A 19,398-nucleotide genomic window follows, 5' to 3' on the forward strand; every position below is an offset into this window, starting at 1 on the left:
TGTTAATGACGTCGTGGGAGAGTCTAGATTTTCTTATTTCAAACCAATTTCTATGTTATCAGAGCTAGGTGTTTAATAGAAGGAGTATATTAACCCCATTATGTGAGTTAATTTGATGAGTGAATGACCCCTCTGAACTAGCTAGGCTGTGAATGGAAGACGGTCCAAATCACGACGAGTATGTGGTGTGATAAATATACCTATTTTATCACAGGAATCAAACAAAACGTCATCTTTTGCCGCCTATACGATGGTTATTTGCTTCGTGATGGGTACACGCGCTTCTATTGTGCGACCGCAGGATGTTGAAACGTTAACAATATAGGCAATCCTACATTTAATCCTTTCTGTTGCAACCAGCATTGGATACGAATGTACTTCATGAAAAGTTATCCTGTCTCTAAAAGTTTTGTGTCTATATGATTTTGCTGGCTTGAGCAAGACTCTACGTCAACCGAATAATATGTAATTAAGAGCAATGCATTTAATCTTAATTTAAATTTACTTTATCCAAATCAAATAAACTTAACTTTGCCGCACAGCATGTGAACAGATATGATCAAGACAAAGTCGAACCGTACATTGCATATTTCATACGAATAAAATTTCAATTCGATAAAAGCTATATCAACAGATACCATCATGTACGGATTACTATATTACTATAGACTATGTAAATATGGCTGAAGGATTCTCGGTCATATCTTACGAATGGCGTACGGATTATGTTTATTAAGCGATTTTTTTTTCGATATAGTAAGCTTCATCGTTATAGATTCTCTTTCACGACAAGTGGTGGCATTAAAGGTTTTGCCACATAACGAGTGCAGTCCTCGAAACAACTCGACTTTCTGAAGTATCTTATTATCAGTTGAGATAGAAAACCTCTAGTATCGCCTTACGATCAATTATATGTCTTAAATAATCAGTATAAGCGATAACCAGCTGTAATAATTAGCTGATTTAGACATCGAGACAGTGGTAACACCGTGATTTCTGTAGGTAGTATCACCGTCTCGTAGACTCTCTTAAGGAGTCTATCTTTTAAAAGACAAATGTATTTTGTCCTACTTTTGATTTTATATCTTTCCATTTATCTCTCATTGTTTTAATATAACACATGCACGTGTGTATAAATGCTGTAATTGTTTCGACCCACCATCGAGTGTGTTCGATCCTCCTAAATTTTGTTTTTATCTATTTCCAGATGATGGAGAACTTTCGATATCAAGTGATATCCTGAAAGAGGTAACATTCTGCATTCAAAAAAAGGTCGTGTGTGATCTAACAACAATCTATGTTCATTTCAATTGTCTCCGAAAAAAAACCTTCTATAGATATGCCATGTCTGCATATTTATAATATCAATAACCATTAAAACAGTAACGCCGCTATAACGAATGTGTCCCATCAATCAATACATCACAGCGTGCTTAAGAATTCAGGAACAGTACACCATTTAATTGCGTACGAATTGTTCTTCTTCAATTACTTGTTTATTCAGGAACAATCAGACGAACAAGATTGTCATTTCGATACTGCTCAATATTTCCATCAAATCCACATCGCCAATGTCAAGCTGAAGCCTAATTATACAAACGGCATACAATCAATAAATGCCAGCTGCTTTTACTCTCACTCACCCGTCTCAACAGTTCAGGTATCGATGGAAGGTAGCAAATTGGATTATATTGTATGCATTTGAAAGCATGAGCAACATCATGCGCTTTCTATGAGGATGCACGTACAGTTGAGTGAGTAAAGGAGATTTTCGATAGAGTTTGCCATGGGGTATGCTATAATGAACGTGCTAGCTGATCTTCATTACTCCTGATTAGATGCCCATCTATATTTTATCAACAATAAACTAAATCACAGGAAAAATAGAATGACGTAAAAGTCATCGAGAATCATTCAATACTTTCTACATGAAGACTATTTAATTGTAAGCTAATTTATTTGAGAACATTAACAATAGTTTGGTTTTATTTGTTTAACGTCCTATTAATACCAACAACACCAACGGCTATTTGAGGACGTGTAAGGTTTATATGGAGGAAAGCCGGAGTACCCGGAGAAAAACTACTTGAAAAGAGTACCAGGCAACTGCTCCATATGTGATTCGAACTCGCGACCCAAGGGTGGAGGGCCTTTGGTAATATGTCAGGACATTTTAACCACACGGCCATCAAAGCGATATGACGTATGACCATAGAATATATGTTCACATGATATTAGAGTACCTAGAGCGCTTTGACTGGAACAATTTAACACCGTATATATAGGAAACACATACATTTCTATCCGGAAACTGAAATTCACAAAAACTATCAAATTGATTCTTATTTTAGAAGGTTGAGCAGTATTCATTCAAATATGTTATCCAAGTTTATTGGATATAATAAATGTTTTGTTTATATGTATATGCTATGAAATATATTAATGAAAAAGACAAATTTAGTATGTTTTAAGTTCTAATAATAACCATTGAAACAGAGGCGCACATCAGACATTGCGCTATACGTCACACAGGTGCTCCAACTATTGTAAACTTACACAAGACAATCTAGGGAACAAGTAGAAAATTGAGTTCTTTGTTGTTGTTAAGATGTTCAGTTATTTCACCAAACCATTATGGTGTATCTATAATTGCGCCATTTAAATCAATGCTTTCTTGATATCTATTGAAGATGCCTTATGAAAAGGCTGATCTACTGAAGTACACTTTACGATAATATACGAATTATAGAAATGCGGTTTTGGTATCCATACATATGTATTATACTAATCAGAAAAATATTATCAGTAATGAAACATTTTATAGAAAAATGCTACTCAATTGTCATTAGGAAACACGAGTACACATACTATGCCAATATTGCCTATATCAATCGTGATCATTGGATGTGCTACTACAGAAACCTTACCATCAAAACAACACGATTATGCATCACTCTTTAGCTACTTCTTTCATGCTTTGGAATGGCACACATGAACTTGGTTTAACACTCTTTGCTAATTTTATTTATCCTCTACGTTTACATCGAGATTTATTTTAGTCTGATAAACATTTTATAAGAAAATGTCCGTCCAATGTAACTTCCTTACTATTATTGTGGTATAATTGTTTTTATTTTCGAGGACAATATCACTTTTATAATAATATCTGGAAAAAATATTCAGAGGGATACAGAACGATTAGAACTATACATTAGAGATGGATAGAGAACGTTTAAACTTTTGAGGAAGTGAACTAAGAACAAATGGAAATGTGTATGAAACTTAACAGTCGAGAGAACGAATTGCAAGACGTTTAAAAGTACATTATTAGAGTTGAGTACAACATATTTGATTATGAAAATTATGGGTTATATATAACGTTAGGGGTATAACATTAAAATGAGGAAGATAAAGTTTAAGACGTTTTATTTTGTACAGAGGTACAAAATGATCATTAGTTTTAACAGTTAGGTGGAGTACAGTTCAGATTGTTAAAAGGAAAATTGTGGACATTTGAGATTGTAGTAAGACATCTATGTTCTGCGTTAATATTTCAATACATGGTACTCGAGGCATAAGACGTTGGTCACCAACATTAAATAATACATTATATATAAATCCCATTTTAATTAATTTCCGAATTTCTACATCAATGAGAAATAAACCGTATGATCTATACATATCATCAGAATTATTAACGTACTCTAATCAGACAAAGTTGATTAAAAGTTTACATATTTGAAATTAACGGATATGTAAGACTATAGAAGTAAATAAAAATATAACTTACCCAGAAAATGTACGAGTAGTCCAATCAAGAGAGCCACCAATATCACTAAAACAACAACTGCCACAATCTTAACCACTGACCGCTGACGAAAGTTGTACGACTTTTTAAATTGGACGTCATTTGGAGGTAGTTCAGTGGTCACGTGGTAGTCCTTGGCGCGTGACCCCTTCTCCCCTTGGGTGCCGTTGCCGCCGGTGGATCCCATACCATGACGTACCAGGTCGTCTTGTGGGTATCGAGAGTCCTCCTCGTGGAACAATGGGTTGTCATAGCAAGCCTGAAGAAGAGTAACACTCTCATCACCACTTGGGTACAGTTTTCTGTGAATTACTTTGAGAGGAATCCTGTTAAGGATGTCCCCACTCATAGCCATGAAGCGGGCGCCACACCAACTTAGAACGAGAATAGGTCTAACATCCCCTTACAGATACGAAACAATTCTGGTTACACTGCAGGGTCGCCCCACGGCGCCTACTACTTGATTTTTGCATCTAAGTTATCATGCTATATGGTACAGTTACACTTTTAAATTGACCATTGTCGTGAAAGGCGCAGCGGCAGAGGAGCACTGACAGGGTCGGGATGTCACTCGCTCGCGATTGTCTCGCGCGATCGACACAGAGGGTTACAGGTATCAACATATATGCATAGACTTCCGGTAAAATCAATAAGTTATGCCCGCCGTACTAATTCAACTGGATAATGGACGGCAATGTTTGCATGTCGGACCGCATGATTAGTTGCTCTTCACCCCCCCCATTCCGCTAGTGGACGGGACAGCAACCATCACCGTAACATCGTGCCTTTCAATGTCTGTATATTAGAGTTTGATACCGCAACCCATCAACGGGACCAAATGGACAGAGTTGGAATCGAGTCTATCGAGTCTAAGGCTATATCTACTCTGGTAGACCAGTGCGTCTGTATCTCTTTGGTAGCCGGTGATTAATTCTAGTCCTCGTTTAATCAACACATAAATATCCACTTTGAATGCTTGTAAGGCTGTAAATGAGACGACGGTTGGGATTTGGAAGTTTAGTGTACTATAAACCCAGTCAGACATTCCGATAGGCCGCAATAGTTTCATCCTTTGATTAGCGAATATAATGGTTACAAGCAACCCCCCGCTCATTACAACATCGCCAATTACACCGGAGAATCTGCGGCTCCACTACAAGTAAAGGTTGCCTTGTAAGATTGAGAGTGGGAGGAAATACTCTATTATAACTACAATGAATCCTCACCATTCACAGTCGCCGATATGATGTGGCAAGGCAAGAATAAGGCAGCTGGGGTAAGAAAGCTATCACGTACTGACACATTGAAATGGAACAACGGCATCTCTTAATATTTTATCAGTGTGATGATGTTTGATATTCACCAATCATTACTCGTGTTTATTTTAGGAAGGCATCCACCTGGATAAGAATGTCTGATATTTTAATACTTAATTCAAGAAATATTAAATAGTTAATTACTTTCATGTATTGAATTTGAAATTAATTTATAATGTTACACACGAGCCATATTCAAAGTATCTAATAATTAACGAAATAAGTGTATGTAAATATGTTATTAGTAACATAAACGTTAAAGTGAACAGTCAGGCAAGGATGGCTAAAGTCGGTAAAAATGGTGTGAATGTATCCAGTATAATTTCTTATGAAATAGAAAAATAAAATCTCTCGCCAAAATCTGTCTGCGTACGAAGAAATTATTTTAAAGTATAGGAATCCTAAAACGTCCTCCCGGCTGACTATGTCCGTGGTTACATTTACACGCAGCCTCGCTTTCAATGCTTTCAACTTTCCTTTACTTTAATGGTCAGAACTGGGAAACGTAAGCAGAACTTGGCCGTCATATTAATATGTGAGAAATTTTGGAAGGCCAATGAACGCATTTAGACTGGTTTTCTTTGCCCGACTATTCACTTTAATAATTAGTCATGATATTTATACCTAATACATCGATTCGTTGATAACCTTCCAATTTAATCCAGAATTATGGAACATGTGGTGGTATTACATCAACATTCCAATTTGTAATATGTTTAAAGGCGACATAAAAGAAACCAATCAAAGACAATGATTGGCCATGTATCACTTAGAGGCTTTTCCGGGATATTTGAACAAACAATTTATAGAGAGGTTCCACATTGACAGCCAAAAATCAAATTCAAAGACAAGAGACAGACGCAGCAATGCATTATCTTGTAACGAACTGCTAGCCACCATAGACAGTGATAATAAGATGCAATCTACCGAAGGTTGACCAGGTACCGTCAATTCTCCATCGACCCTCTACAATTAATAGACGGACGTCGATCAATCCTATAGATGCTTTATAGTTTGACGTGTTGACAGATAATTAGAGATAAATAATTCCAGCAGTTATACTAGGATGATTACAAGTCTCGCGAGATAAGGAGACGGGGCGATAATAAGTTTTCAAAGACGACGGCGGAAATATCAACTGGTTATCATTAGCAGAGACGTATTCATATAACTAGTGTACAATTATGGTAGGAAGTAGGAAGTGGAATCGCCGTCCATCTGACCTACAACAAAGGATCAATGAGGCTCATATGGAACAGTATGGGGACAAATACGCTTTAAAGACACTAAGAAAGGAGCTGGCTATAAATTGAATTTTATTATCAAGTTGATGACATTGATTTCAAACAATTATCTGAATACGTGTATAATATCTACTGATTTGGATGTATGTGTCATTTGACAATTCTGAAAACATATAACTTTATTATACTTTAGTTCCTGTAAAATCAAACAGTTTCCTTAAATAATTATGTTAGATGCAAAACAAAATCTTAAATATCGAGAAATAATATATACATAAACAATGCATGTCTTATGCCCTTGGTAAAGTTTGAATTGTATGATCATTCAACCAAACAAATTAAATCAAAAGCTTTTTTAGAATCTATAATAACAGAATCCATAAAATATTACTGGGGGTGCTGGCACCGGATCCGGGGACTTGTTAGACGAGTATCCACTGACTAGTGTTGTGGTGGATGACTCCCGGAGAAGGAAGCCCTCGGAGTGGTGCTCCATTGGCATAGATCTTCTCAGTATTGCTCCTGCTGAAAACCTGCGCAGTTTGGTCCGTTTAGTGGGGTTTTCGCACCAAACAGACGCCCTTCGTGCAGTCGGCGTCGACATTGTTGTTAGTATCTATCAAACAAAAACAAATTATACAGTTTAACAGCTAATAACCAACATGTGTGTTTTAATAAGATGTAAATTTCATATTTTAGGATTAATTGTCATTTTTGCGGATATTCGCTGATATGAAAGTAAATTTGTTGTACACGTATTTGCACATGGTACTAGTAAGTGAACCTCGTGGAATGAAGTTAACAGTTCATGTATCCTTGGGCGAGGTTCGCCTTCCTTCATCACACAATGCAAGCAGCAAAATTGATAATCATTCCTTATATATGTGTTTGAATTAACCAGTTAAGAATTTCCGGCGTCGTATATTTTATTGTAATTGCAGTATTGCGTATATTTTATTGCACAAATTGCAGTATTGTTTAAGTTATCGTTCATACATACAGGCGAATATATCACCGTTGTATAAGTTTCGGATTCGCAAAATGATTGATAGTGTTGCAGATAATAATGCTTGGTATCTACATGTTTTATCTTATTTTTTCCCCTCTAATACCGTATTCATACTAATTTATGAAACAAAGCGATCCCATCAAACGACCAAGATATTGTCAGGGAACCGAAATAAATGTCTGTCGCTGATTATTGGAGGATATTTGTGAAATGAGGTTAATAAGTTATTGCACCGACATTTTGAGATGTTAGCTTTGAATATGATACAGCAGTTTGTGAGCATAGATCAAAGTGAAATTGAACTTTCAAACGTTTATCGAAAAAACTGAAAAATCCTTAGAACAAGTATATATACGAAAAAAACTTATCAAACATACACGTGAACAATGCATTTATTAATATATAAATTTAGTTTTTTCCCTATTATTCTTCAAATTAAGATAAATATTTTACTTTATAAATTACCCAATTATGAAATGTCTGTCGGTTCATTGTCTCCCTCCCGTGAATCAAAAACTGTGATACCAATGTGCACAGGAAATTACAGAATCGATAAAGTGATGACGAAGGAAAAGGAAAACAACAACATTATATTTATCACATTGTAGAGCAAAAAAGAACAATTCTTAATAAATATAAATCAACATAGATATTAGAACATATCTCAAGCGTTGTAAGCGTAAGAGGATGAATCTGAACACATTTTATGATTTTATAAGAATGCCATATTACGTGCCCCTTATTGTTACCCTAAATATATATTACTGACAGACATATGTAAACTCCTAGTAGGAAATACAGTATTGAGTTTATATGTATCATGAACAGTCATGTATTTTTTTTTTACTATATTTTACTTTTTGTTTACAAATATCCTACAAAGTAATGATAATCAGTGTCTTTGAAAACTTAGCTTTTGATAAGAGCATCGAAATTATACTCGCTTTTATAATTTTTCTAACGACTTTGATGAAATATTTACAGATAGTGAATATTTGGCATTGACTCCGCCTATAGCCTCTAGTGATGTGAAAAAAATGTGATAAAAAAGAAATCTGTGACCAATTCACAGGGAATTACGGTACATTTTTCTGTGAATCCAATTCGACATGTAATTAATGATTTTCAACAATCATGTTGAATTATGTAATCCTTATGTGATGTTTTATGTTCTCTATGATGTGTTTTATATGAAACTAAATCCACGAGCTATCCATCCCCCTAATGAATTATACGGTAAACGCAGTAAATTATATATAACGTTTCATACGAAAACACATATTAATGGAATAAGGATATCGAATAGATTTCTTCTTTTTCTCAATGGTCATGGTATATAATTATTTTCTACAAAATTAATTATAGTAATGTCATGCGATCAGATAAAAGGAGATTTACTTACCTAAGTTATAGAGCGATGGTGACGACTGTGAAGATATCCAAATATAGTACTGTCGCGTTTTCACCACCTTTCGTCAAGCTTTCTAAACAGTCGAGTATCCAACATGTTTCAGTGGCATCTTATACATACCAGGTGAGATGAAAAGTGCTAATTAAAGAGTTCCATTGGAGCAAACTGTCATAAAGTTCACAATGAAAATAAAGCATTGTGGCTGTTTGTGAAAATATCTCTCTATATATTTTTATCATTTGATCAAATCAACTGTAAAATCGGGACCAGACAACACATTTTCAAGTATTTCTTTACCTCATGTCTATTATGAAAATATATTAATGATATGTCATGCTGTCGTAGAGCTTTCTATTCACTTTTCAGGTAGACGGTGGAGGTGACCCAATTATTTAAAAAGTAAAGATTATAATTAGATAAAAGGCTTTATCAATAATCGTCTTTGCTTTTTGCAGACTAGACTTACAATATTATCGTGTGCGTTTTCTATTCAATCTCGATGCCACTCAGGTCAAGCCTGTAATGTCGGGGTACTTGAAGATTTAATTGCAGCGAAGAAATAATTTTTAATTCAAACTTAAGAAGCAATTGGTACATCTAATCTTATTCCTAAAAGGGAAACAGAATATTTGTTATTCAGATTACGTATCAACCAAAGCATATTACGGTGCCCTTATTAGCCAAATGTATAACTTTTAAATTTCATATTTTGCATTTTTGTCACCTCAGCATGGATTCAATATTGAATAACAGGCCTGCAACCTTTTGATAAATTCGCACTTTAATTTTGTTTTCCCAAATATTTTTAAAAACTAATTCTTTGGTTTCTTTTTTGTTTTTGTTTTAAGACGCATGTAATATATTGTCAGAAGAAATACTGCACACATATGAAATAAAAGTAAGCGACTTCATCAAGACCAAACGGCTGCATAATAACAATATGTACATTGAAAGAAATTTTACTGTTACAGTAATATTTTATCTTGTTTTGAATAAACGAAAACATTTATTTGTAATAACACACAGCGATAATTTCGAGTGATTGACAAGCAAAACTAACAACATCAGAAAATTCTGTAATATTGATATCGCCTTAACTAAGTTATTATATGGACTAAATACCATAGAGAATAGTATACATTGCCCATTCTGCAAAGTTTCATTATAACATAATACCTAGGAAAAACAGATTTTTTTTATTAAGTCTTTTTGAGATAATCACAGTTCAATTACAAACTGCTGTGAGATGACAATGCGATATATATTTAGGAATGTACTATTTGAATACTGTTGAAATGAAACGATTGAAGGTTGCGCTATTCTTTTGAATAGGATTGATGAACCTCCACTCGACGTGTTACATTCTTCATGGTCGCTAAATCAATGAGAAGTAAATTAAATGATATAAAACATTTACCCTTATAACAACTGACGTAAGCGGAATAGTTTCACTGACCATGCAATAAGAATATTTGTCACCAGTAAGTGTGACATATTGATTCCATTACGAATGCAGTCGAATTCATGGAAGCTACCGCATTATATTAATTTTCATATATGATTCCCGTTTGCCTGCATGTCTTCAGTCTACGATATGTTCTTTTGTTAGAATTTAAAAAAGTGAATGTTTCACGCCATTCTAAGGGTACCAGTAGAATGTAACAATATATATCAAGATTGAATTATCTTTTTAACGACAAGGTGGTTTTTTCTGTTTTCTTTTTTAGGCTGAATAAACAAATATACCTATAAAACACTGGCTAAAGCACGGTTTGTTTAGATATTATACAAATATGCCATTTTGATGGAGAAGATCTATGGTTTTGTCTACCTAAGAAAACATATCGACCGAGGACGGAATCCGAGGTCGATATTTTTGTTGTTGTTGATATAACCATGTATTGACCGAATTGTTAGAAACATGGGGGATCATATTTCAAAATTAAAGGATGGTCATCTCAGAAACCAAGAACTAATGTTCAACATTTTTCACGTTGTTATATAGCAAAACTATTATCAAGTTTATCGTTATAACTGACTAGACGAAAATTGTATAGCCGTTTTAACTTCCGGTTTAACAGTGGATAAAATTGAACGAGATATATGGATGCGAGTAGACGATATTCTTTTCTACAATGTATTTCGTGGCGGCGTAAGAAGGTCAGTTTTAGCAGACGAATATCAGTCTTCTGTCGCAAGGGATAAAGAAAATTACCCAATTCACTTTTACCAACTTCCAGTGTCGGTGACGTCAGAGAACCGTAAAAGTGACGTCTGTGATGTATTTGTGACATCGAAGAAATTGCCAGACAATACTCATTCTCACTTATTGATCCCTTATATATACAGACATTTAATACGGTTACAAGAAACAATCACACAAACCGATACTTTATATCTATTTTCCTCTGGATGTTTCTAAAATTGTGGCCATGCATCAGACACCTCGTATATATATGGATGTCAGTATCAGTCTCAGCTGCAGGTGATGTGCAAGTCACAACATCTTACTAAATGTGCATTTGTATCATTGTCGTTCACAATTGATTATCTATTTAAACAATAACGATCTATTTCCATTAACTGGCGATAAGCACCGTTTACCCGATCATTTTATCTTTGTTTTCACTAATAGAACTCGAATATACTTATTACAGATAAAAAAACCGTTAGATCAACTACAGCCGTTTTACTATTGCTTCTAAGATCCATTTTAAACACCTATCAATTTGCAGTATGTAAAATGTTTAACATCAATGAACACTTGAGATGAAGCGTCGTCACCAATCATTTTGAAACAGCTTTTTGAGGTAGCTGAAATATATAAAGATAAACGAAGAAACCGGGATTACAGTGCTAAATATCAAAGGATAGCTTTGCTTGCAACTTCTTACTATGTTTACTTATAAAAGTATTTGATCTATCATGGCTATTTCGTTGTTCTCATTCATACTGGTTTTGAATGCGCAGTAGTGCTAATGTATATCTGATCTCAACATGTTTCAGCAAGGATATTGTTGTTGTGGTAGTGGTGTTGTAGGAAGTGATGCGGTGGTAGTGATGGTGGTAGTGATGTGGTGCATTTATGTCGTTGTTGTGGTGGTGGTAATGGTGCTGGTAGTGATGTGGTACATTTATGTCGTTGTTGTGGTGGTGGTAATGGTGGTGGTAATGATGTGGTACCATTTTATCTTTGCTTTATTGCTATTTTTAGTATATATCACTCGGGATTGTTATGTGATGTTACAACGTTTTAGATTAAATATTGGAAAAATCTTGTTTTTGGCTTTATATTCTAATTATGATTTTATCTTAAATTCTAGCTTATTCTTCTTCGGTATACACAATACGTGTACCTCGATCAAAACACTTAGCGTTTATTTTGGTGTTCAGACAACCATCGGGGGAATCAAACAAACCAGGAACAGGGATTCTAATCAGATTGGACAATACAAATGCTGGCCAATGCTTTCTTACCAACAATTATATTTTTGCAATATGTATTTCTTAAATCATAAAAAATGATGAATTTCTATTAAATGGTCAAACAAAACAAAAAAAGAAATATATCGCCATACAGTCATGCATTACATGTCAAAAGTGCAATACATGTAACTGAGTCGTAACAAATAAAGTTCATTACCATTGTGACGTCACGAATTTACTCACCACGGTGATGATGCAATCTTGATGACGTACAAGACAAAGGTTGCCGTTACTATGACCACAGTCACACATCACATATCACGAATTAAATCGGGGATTTATTTCCACGGGGTTGAGCACGTAATCACAAATCATCATAATCACTATAACATTTCAACACAATAAAATGAATATCCTTATTAAATCCTCACATGGACATTACCATGATAAAACATGGCGTGGAAGAACAGAGGTAAGAAATTCCAGTAAATCGACGGATAAACACTCGACTAAAAGAATGTATAAATTTTGGTATCTATATGTCCGTTATTGAGAACTATAAGTATTTATAGACTAAAGTATACAAGTTTTCTGTCCTGTCAGACGTTATCCTCTGTAATTTATGGCGTGCCCAGTGCCCGATATGTGAGTATGTTTGGGTTCGTGCTGACACTGGTCTGAGAGGAGGGTCAATCCTCCCCCTCCCCCCACCTCATTGTTTACACTGGGAGATAAGGATGGACTACAGTAGGGTCCTGTTACACAGGGGTGCTAACACCAGCCGACATAGTTATGGTAATTAGTGATACTTCACGCCTACACTAGAGCAATGGTAACCAGTTCATTACAGAGAAATATGACAAGTACCAAAAACAAACACATGCAGCTATTTTAGATACGTCGCTCACGTAATCTTTGACGTTAGTATCTGGTCAGAAGTACGCAGTTCCAAGAAAGGTAGAATATCCATCAGTACCGTTCGTTTGTGATCCTTCCAAACCTTTATATATACATGCTATTCAAAACGTTTTTCTTTTTTCTTTAATTCTTGGGGATATGTTTAGATGTCTATGTAGAAATAAATTTGTGCATATCATATTCTGCTTTAGAAGCGAGATGTTTTGAATGTCTTTTTAGAAACCAGGTCAAAACTTGGATTATGTAAGTCTAGTTATTTTTTTGTTTTAAGATCTGTTTGAACGTGGCCGAGGCAACCTGAAGTACGTGCAAGAGTGCAAGATACACACACACATATATATATATTGTGGGTGCAGTCCGTAGAAACAAATCACTGACCTGGGGTCTGCATCAGATTAGGCAACTATACCAGTAGGGATTTGAACATATGAAACCAGAGATAGAACTGGTACTTCTACATTGCCTATATGTTTGTTATACCTTATTGTATATATTGTTTACAATTTAACAATCCAAAATGACAAGAGAGAATCGCTGCACAAAGGTAACCTCAAATTGCTATTCATACATGTATGTTAAAAGATTTTTGTTCAAAATGTACTAACAAGAAAGAAAAAAAAATATTAAGAAACAAACTAACAGAGAAATATTCCCTCGATATAATTTCCTCAAACAAGAAAAACAACTGACAGATCAAAAAAATAAACATGGCAACTCTCAAGACAGTTCGTTTCAAACCCAATGAAATATAACCCTTACAAAGTTCATTAAAACCTTTAATTTAACAAATAACTACAAAATGCAGAATAGGACTTTAAAAACTGCTGTAAATGTGTTATGAAATGATTGAGAAAAATGGGAGAAGTTGTAACTAGCTGAAACTCATGACACGTCATTAAAGTTAATATCAGAGTCGCATGATACTTAGTTCAGTAAATGGTCATCAATGAACATGCAACACGTACATTTGTATTGTTAAGCAAGTTCAATTTCTTATTTTTCAGTAACTTCATAATCTGCTGAAAGTGTCGCATTTTTAATTAAGACTCCAACTAAACTATATAAACGCCGTCGGCAAAGATTGTTTTGCAAACGACAGAATTGTCCCCATGGCGGACCTATCAATACCAAGAATGATGAACTGTCTTTTGTAATAGCCGCCTTGTGTGTAATAAATCATATAGCCGACCGTGATAGTGCCATACACTGGTTCACGACTTGTTATTCTAATCTCTGTTAATGCACCTTTTCTTTGCAATGCTTCGGCTTTTCAAACTACAATGTATCTCATTACATTAATTGTATAACCGTAATTAACTTAAGTAATGTTTCACGGTTTGTTGTCGTGTCATTTATGTCTTCTTTTTTTTTCTTTTTTTTGGGAAGGGGGTTAGTGTTTTTTGTTTTTGTTTTTTTTATTTGGGGGGAAGGAGCTGGGTAACTGTAAGGAGCAGTGTTCTATTTCAGCGATATGGATAATTTTGGTAATCATTCAGATAATATTTTACAACAAAAAAATCTCTTCTCTCATATATATGTCATCTATATAAAATGTGTAGTAACATGGTTTCCAAATATATTTTCTAATTTTCAGTTTCATGTGGCATTTCCAGTAACAAATCCTTTCATCTTTCTACGCTGTAGTGTAGTGTGAAATGTTACCCCGTGGTATATAAGAATGTCTCATACCATTTACCACAGCTGTCAATGACCTGACAACTTCCTTGTTACTGGTTACGTTGTCGTGGTATCTTTACTCGTGGTACACTCCAGCCGCTAATTCAAGACAGGGCCACCGATATTATATATCTATCAATTATGAACCTTTTCGAGGTGTTTATTTTAGTGATGGTTTTTTTTTTTTTTTCACTTCTTAAATAAATCCCAAAGGCGATTGTTTGATATGCTATGATTCAAAGAATCGACAATGTTCCCGAGGAAGACACGATTGAGCAATATCAGATAAAACCTAGTGAAGATAAATATCATTATACCGTAAAACTTTGCTATAACGAATCCCATGGTACCAAAAGATATAATTCGTTATAACAGAAATTGTAAAAAATTTTATGGCGACATGAAGTGAAGTTAAAATAGCACCGTAACACAAAACACCGAAATATAGTTTTAGTACATGCAATGACGTTTATTTCAAACAACTCGATGTGTGGGAACGATTCAGTCTCCACAACTTTGTCCCAAATCTAAATACGAGTATTAAAACCTGCATATATGTGAAGTATTGTATTTCGAGAAAAGTTTGCAGTATAATATGAAGTGTTTGCCAGAATCGTTTCTTCGAACATTTTTTTGCATTATTTTAATGTCATTTCAATAATCGAGTCTTCATTCATTTTTTTCAACGAACTATACAGACGTTCAGCGAGACAAGAACAACGATTAGTACAACTTCGGTCGTCAGCATCGGGAGTGATTACAAATACATGTATATCATTACATACAAATACAAAAATAAACAAATATCCCCATCCCCCACCTCTCTCTCTCTCTCTCTCTCTCTCTCTCTCTCTCTCTAAAATTCTGTAAACATGTGTATTTACCATTTTGTGTTCTTTGTTATAAAATCAATTATAATTCTGTAGGGAGAGGGCTTCATATCATTTGAAACCTTGTGCCAAATCCCATTGTATTTTAAATTACGCAATAAGATATGTTTAAATCAAAAATACGGACATTCATCAAACAATGAGGAGGAAAATATCAACAGATTATATTATATCACCATTATTATTAAGTCCTCGCCTCGATTTCTCGCAACAAAAGTGACGACTTAGGTCAAAACTTAAGTTATTTCTTCACAGTTCGCTTCACACTCCATGTAATATCGTCCTTACAAAGTCTCGTTTATTGTTTCAAGGAGTCTAGACCGAAGTTAACAGCATAATCCGTTAGAAAAAAAAACCCAGTTCAACATTAAACTAGAAACACCATGGAATGGTACCTTTAAATCTACACATCTGATCATAGGTTTAAAGACACATTGTTATCCAGACTTAAATATTGTTTTGTAATCAGAGATTCCTGTATAAAGACGGTATAACATCACATCTACGTGAACCAACACCAGCGGTGTATTGATACAAGGGATTCCGCGCAACGTATTGTATACATTGTACCACAGGCTTTATAAACAAAATATACAATTCAACAAGATGTCACAGTGGAAATATACACGGATTTTCTGCAATTCAATACTAGATATTAAGACAAATTACTGAAATTACAAAATGGGCGAGCTAACCTTTAATCAAATAAATAATATACTTGAAATGTCGATAGTTGATGCGTTGATTTGGTTTTCATGACTTATGCTAATCTTGACCAGTATGGTCTCTATCAAGCCATGACTATGTCTCTCCGCATCTTTGGGACATTTTGCTAATCATTATTCAATAACTGAACGAAGTTACGTAATGAATATAATCAGATTAAATAGGTAAAAATATAATTAAAATTACAAAAAGTATCTAAAACACATTTATCATTATTGTGACACTAACTTATCGAATTCTAACAAGTAAGTGTAGCCATCTGTGCCACCATTGGTAGGGGCCAGATCTACGCCACTACATATACTGATTAGAGTCCACTTAATACACCTGCTGACAGCAATATCTTCCGTGTCTTTTAAGAAGTTGATTGATTGATGGGGTTAATGGACCTATAAACGATACTTCTAAATGCACTAACTGTATGTATCACAGCTTGAACCAACCAACAATTACAATTCACTGCAGGTTAAGACTAGTTGAAGGGCATTTTATCCAGCAAAACCTAATCGGCACTTAACTAATTTTTTAAAACTATATCGATATCTCTAATTTATAAACATATTTCTCGGGTTATTTCTGGCTTTTCCTAGACCGTCTTGGCACATGACCTTAAGTGTAGGCCAATGGCCAAGTCATTGAAACATATGGGTTATCCAAACACAGAGATGTACTTATGTAAAAGGGCCTCACACAATGTATAAATACTTGTTGATTACGTAAACTTATATACCGTTAAAACAAAGAGTTTTTCTTAATTTGTAATGTAAAAGGATAACTGAATCCGAGGAGCACTTTGAGGAAGGTGACCGCGCGTTAGACAAGCTATTAAACATATATATTTGTTTCCAGACGAAAGTATTGACCATGGTACGTCAGGAATTGTCTGAAAACACTTGTAGCATTAGAACATTAGACCTTTTAACTAAAAGAAGAAAAACAAAGTGAATACATTATGTAAACAGTTCAGGCCAGTGCAGTAATGCCACTAACCAGTGGCTTATTAAGTGACCAGAATGTGGTACATATCGACACCTATCCTACCGATCCTGTGGCTAATTAGATATATATGTACATGGTATCTGACGAAAGGATTTCTTACCTCTATGCAGAGCCCCACCAGGAGGGCATTCCGCTCGCGCTGTTTCCTCACGTGCGGCATGACCCCGCCCTGATGAGGTGGGAGTGGTCTGTTAGATAATTACGTAACATTTGACCAGTGGTCAGTATACAAGGTTAACCGCTTCATTATTCCGCTGATGTTGTCCAAATTTTCTATATCATTGCATTAATTCACAAACACATGCTAACAACCAACAATAGTCGGACCACACACGTTTTTCAATTATCCACGCCGGCAGTAAAGTTCCAAATCAGCTGGTAAGAAATTCACCGCTGTAACTGACCAGGTGTTGTCTTTATCAGCAGAGATGCTGACCAATCTCGTGGATTTATTGGGCAAACGTCCAGACCTACTGACCACCAAAAAGCCTGTTGATGACCAGGGCCATTACACTCGACTGACCAGTAAGCGTTCGAACAAGTCGGTTACCGTCGTGTGTCTATCAACCTGTCGCCGCTCTGTATACCAAACAAAATTCCACATGAAGACTTTGTCGATAATTATTTCTCAATTTCGCACACCACCGGAAAATCGGCAGGAGACCGACTTTTATATATAATTAAAGTAATTAATACTAATTATATTTCATGCAAATTACTGTCGCGTGCAACCGCCAATCACCGAGAGGCTGAACATATAGATACATTGGCTGTAGCAAGCCGCAAGCTCATGTTAGGGAAAATTATCATCATAAAATTGAACTTTTACTGTGAGGACATTATCTGTTACGGTGCCGACAGAACTATCGACTATAGCAAGACTGACGAGGAGGAAACTGGGTCACCTCCTGCAGACGATGCCGAATAAAAACAAATATTAAGGATCGATTTGATTGGTGTGCCACCTGTAGCAAGCCATGCGACGGTGGCAAGGACACAAATGTCATCGGGGTGTAGATCCCACGGTGGAAACTTGTAAGAAAGCTGCGAGATCTCATCGTGGTAGCAAGGTCGAAATAAGATCAATTTTAACTGAAACTGTTATCAAATCGTTAACTTGGATGAAACCTTTTGTTTTCGTTAAACTATGGCAAAAGTATGGTAATTTCGTAGTGTTGCGCAATTTTGTTAAAAAGAATTTTTTTTCTTACAGTTGTTATAACAATTGTTAAAATATCAGTTTTGTGATTGACCATCACATCTTTACTTTCAATAATCGTTTTACAAATAAAATAAGATAAACAACATAAAAGATAAATGAAATAAAGATAATGTCAATAACCTGTTCGCATTGGGTTAATTTCTGTATTAGAATGCTTATGTTATTGTCACACTTTCTGTGTACAATAAACCGGGCTATGCACAGTAAAATCTCATATTCTTATATACTAGTACATAGTGGCCAAACCGCGCGACAGCCTTAATACGCAGACAAGAAAACTCGTCATCGATCGGTGCAAGGCTATCTGACTACCGTATTCCTCTGGGAGTTCCACCTATCTCCCAAAACGTCACCAACACGTGGCTGTTGTCTCGTCATCTGTGTCCAGTTTCTAAGGTAACCTCGTCGTTATGAAACGGCCTATCGTTAGGTACAGAGATAATGCAGTCAATATACATCTAAGGAACACTACGCGTGATGCGGAAACAAACGAAAAGAATGATGAAATCCTTATTAAATGCTTTTTATAAAAGTATTATTTTAGATTTGAAATTTTTGTGAAATATTTTCGGTACAATAATTGCCATAGAAAGTGTTTCATCCATTTTTCTAAACTATTTTAAGCATGTTCTGTAAGAAACTTTTAATTTTTGATATAAAATAAAAAAAAAAAGTTTTTTAACCAACTGTTGCTTATTTCATTGATTGAACATACGATAGCGGACAAAGCCATTTCCTTTATTTATTTATTT

The 19,398-nt window shown here is 35.1% G+C and overlaps 1 protein-coding gene across 3 annotated transcripts in view; it reads right to left on the reverse strand.

The window, feature by feature from the left end:
- LOC138323454 (atrial natriuretic peptide-converting enzyme-like) overlaps nucleotides 1-19,398 on the reverse strand; it is a 74,339-nt gene that overhangs the window by 29,414 nt on the left and 25,527 nt on the right. Inside the window, exons 1-2 of one of the 3 annotated variants that reach the window (XM_069268081.1) lie at nucleotides 17,525-17,978; nucleotides 3,791-4,067 (exon numbers count right to left, since the gene is read on the reverse strand). In XM_069268081.1, the coding sequence (XP_069124182.1) occupies nucleotides 3,791-4,067; nucleotides 17,525-17,584 (337 nt within the window). In that variant the 5' untranslated portion in view covers nucleotides 17,585-17,978. Of the gene's footprint in view, nucleotides 1-3,790; nucleotides 4,321-17,524; nucleotides 17,979-19,398 lie in introns of those variants that run through there. The other 2 variants (XM_069268082.1, XM_069268080.1) reach the window with 2 other exon arrangements.

The sequence above is a fragment of the Argopecten irradians genome, chromosome 5, assembly GCF_041381155.1.
Source record: "Argopecten irradians isolate NY chromosome 5, Ai_NY, whole genome shotgun sequence".
In the NCBI taxonomy this organism is placed as follows: domain Eukaryota; kingdom Metazoa; phylum Mollusca; class Bivalvia; order Pectinida; family Pectinidae; genus Argopecten; species Argopecten irradians.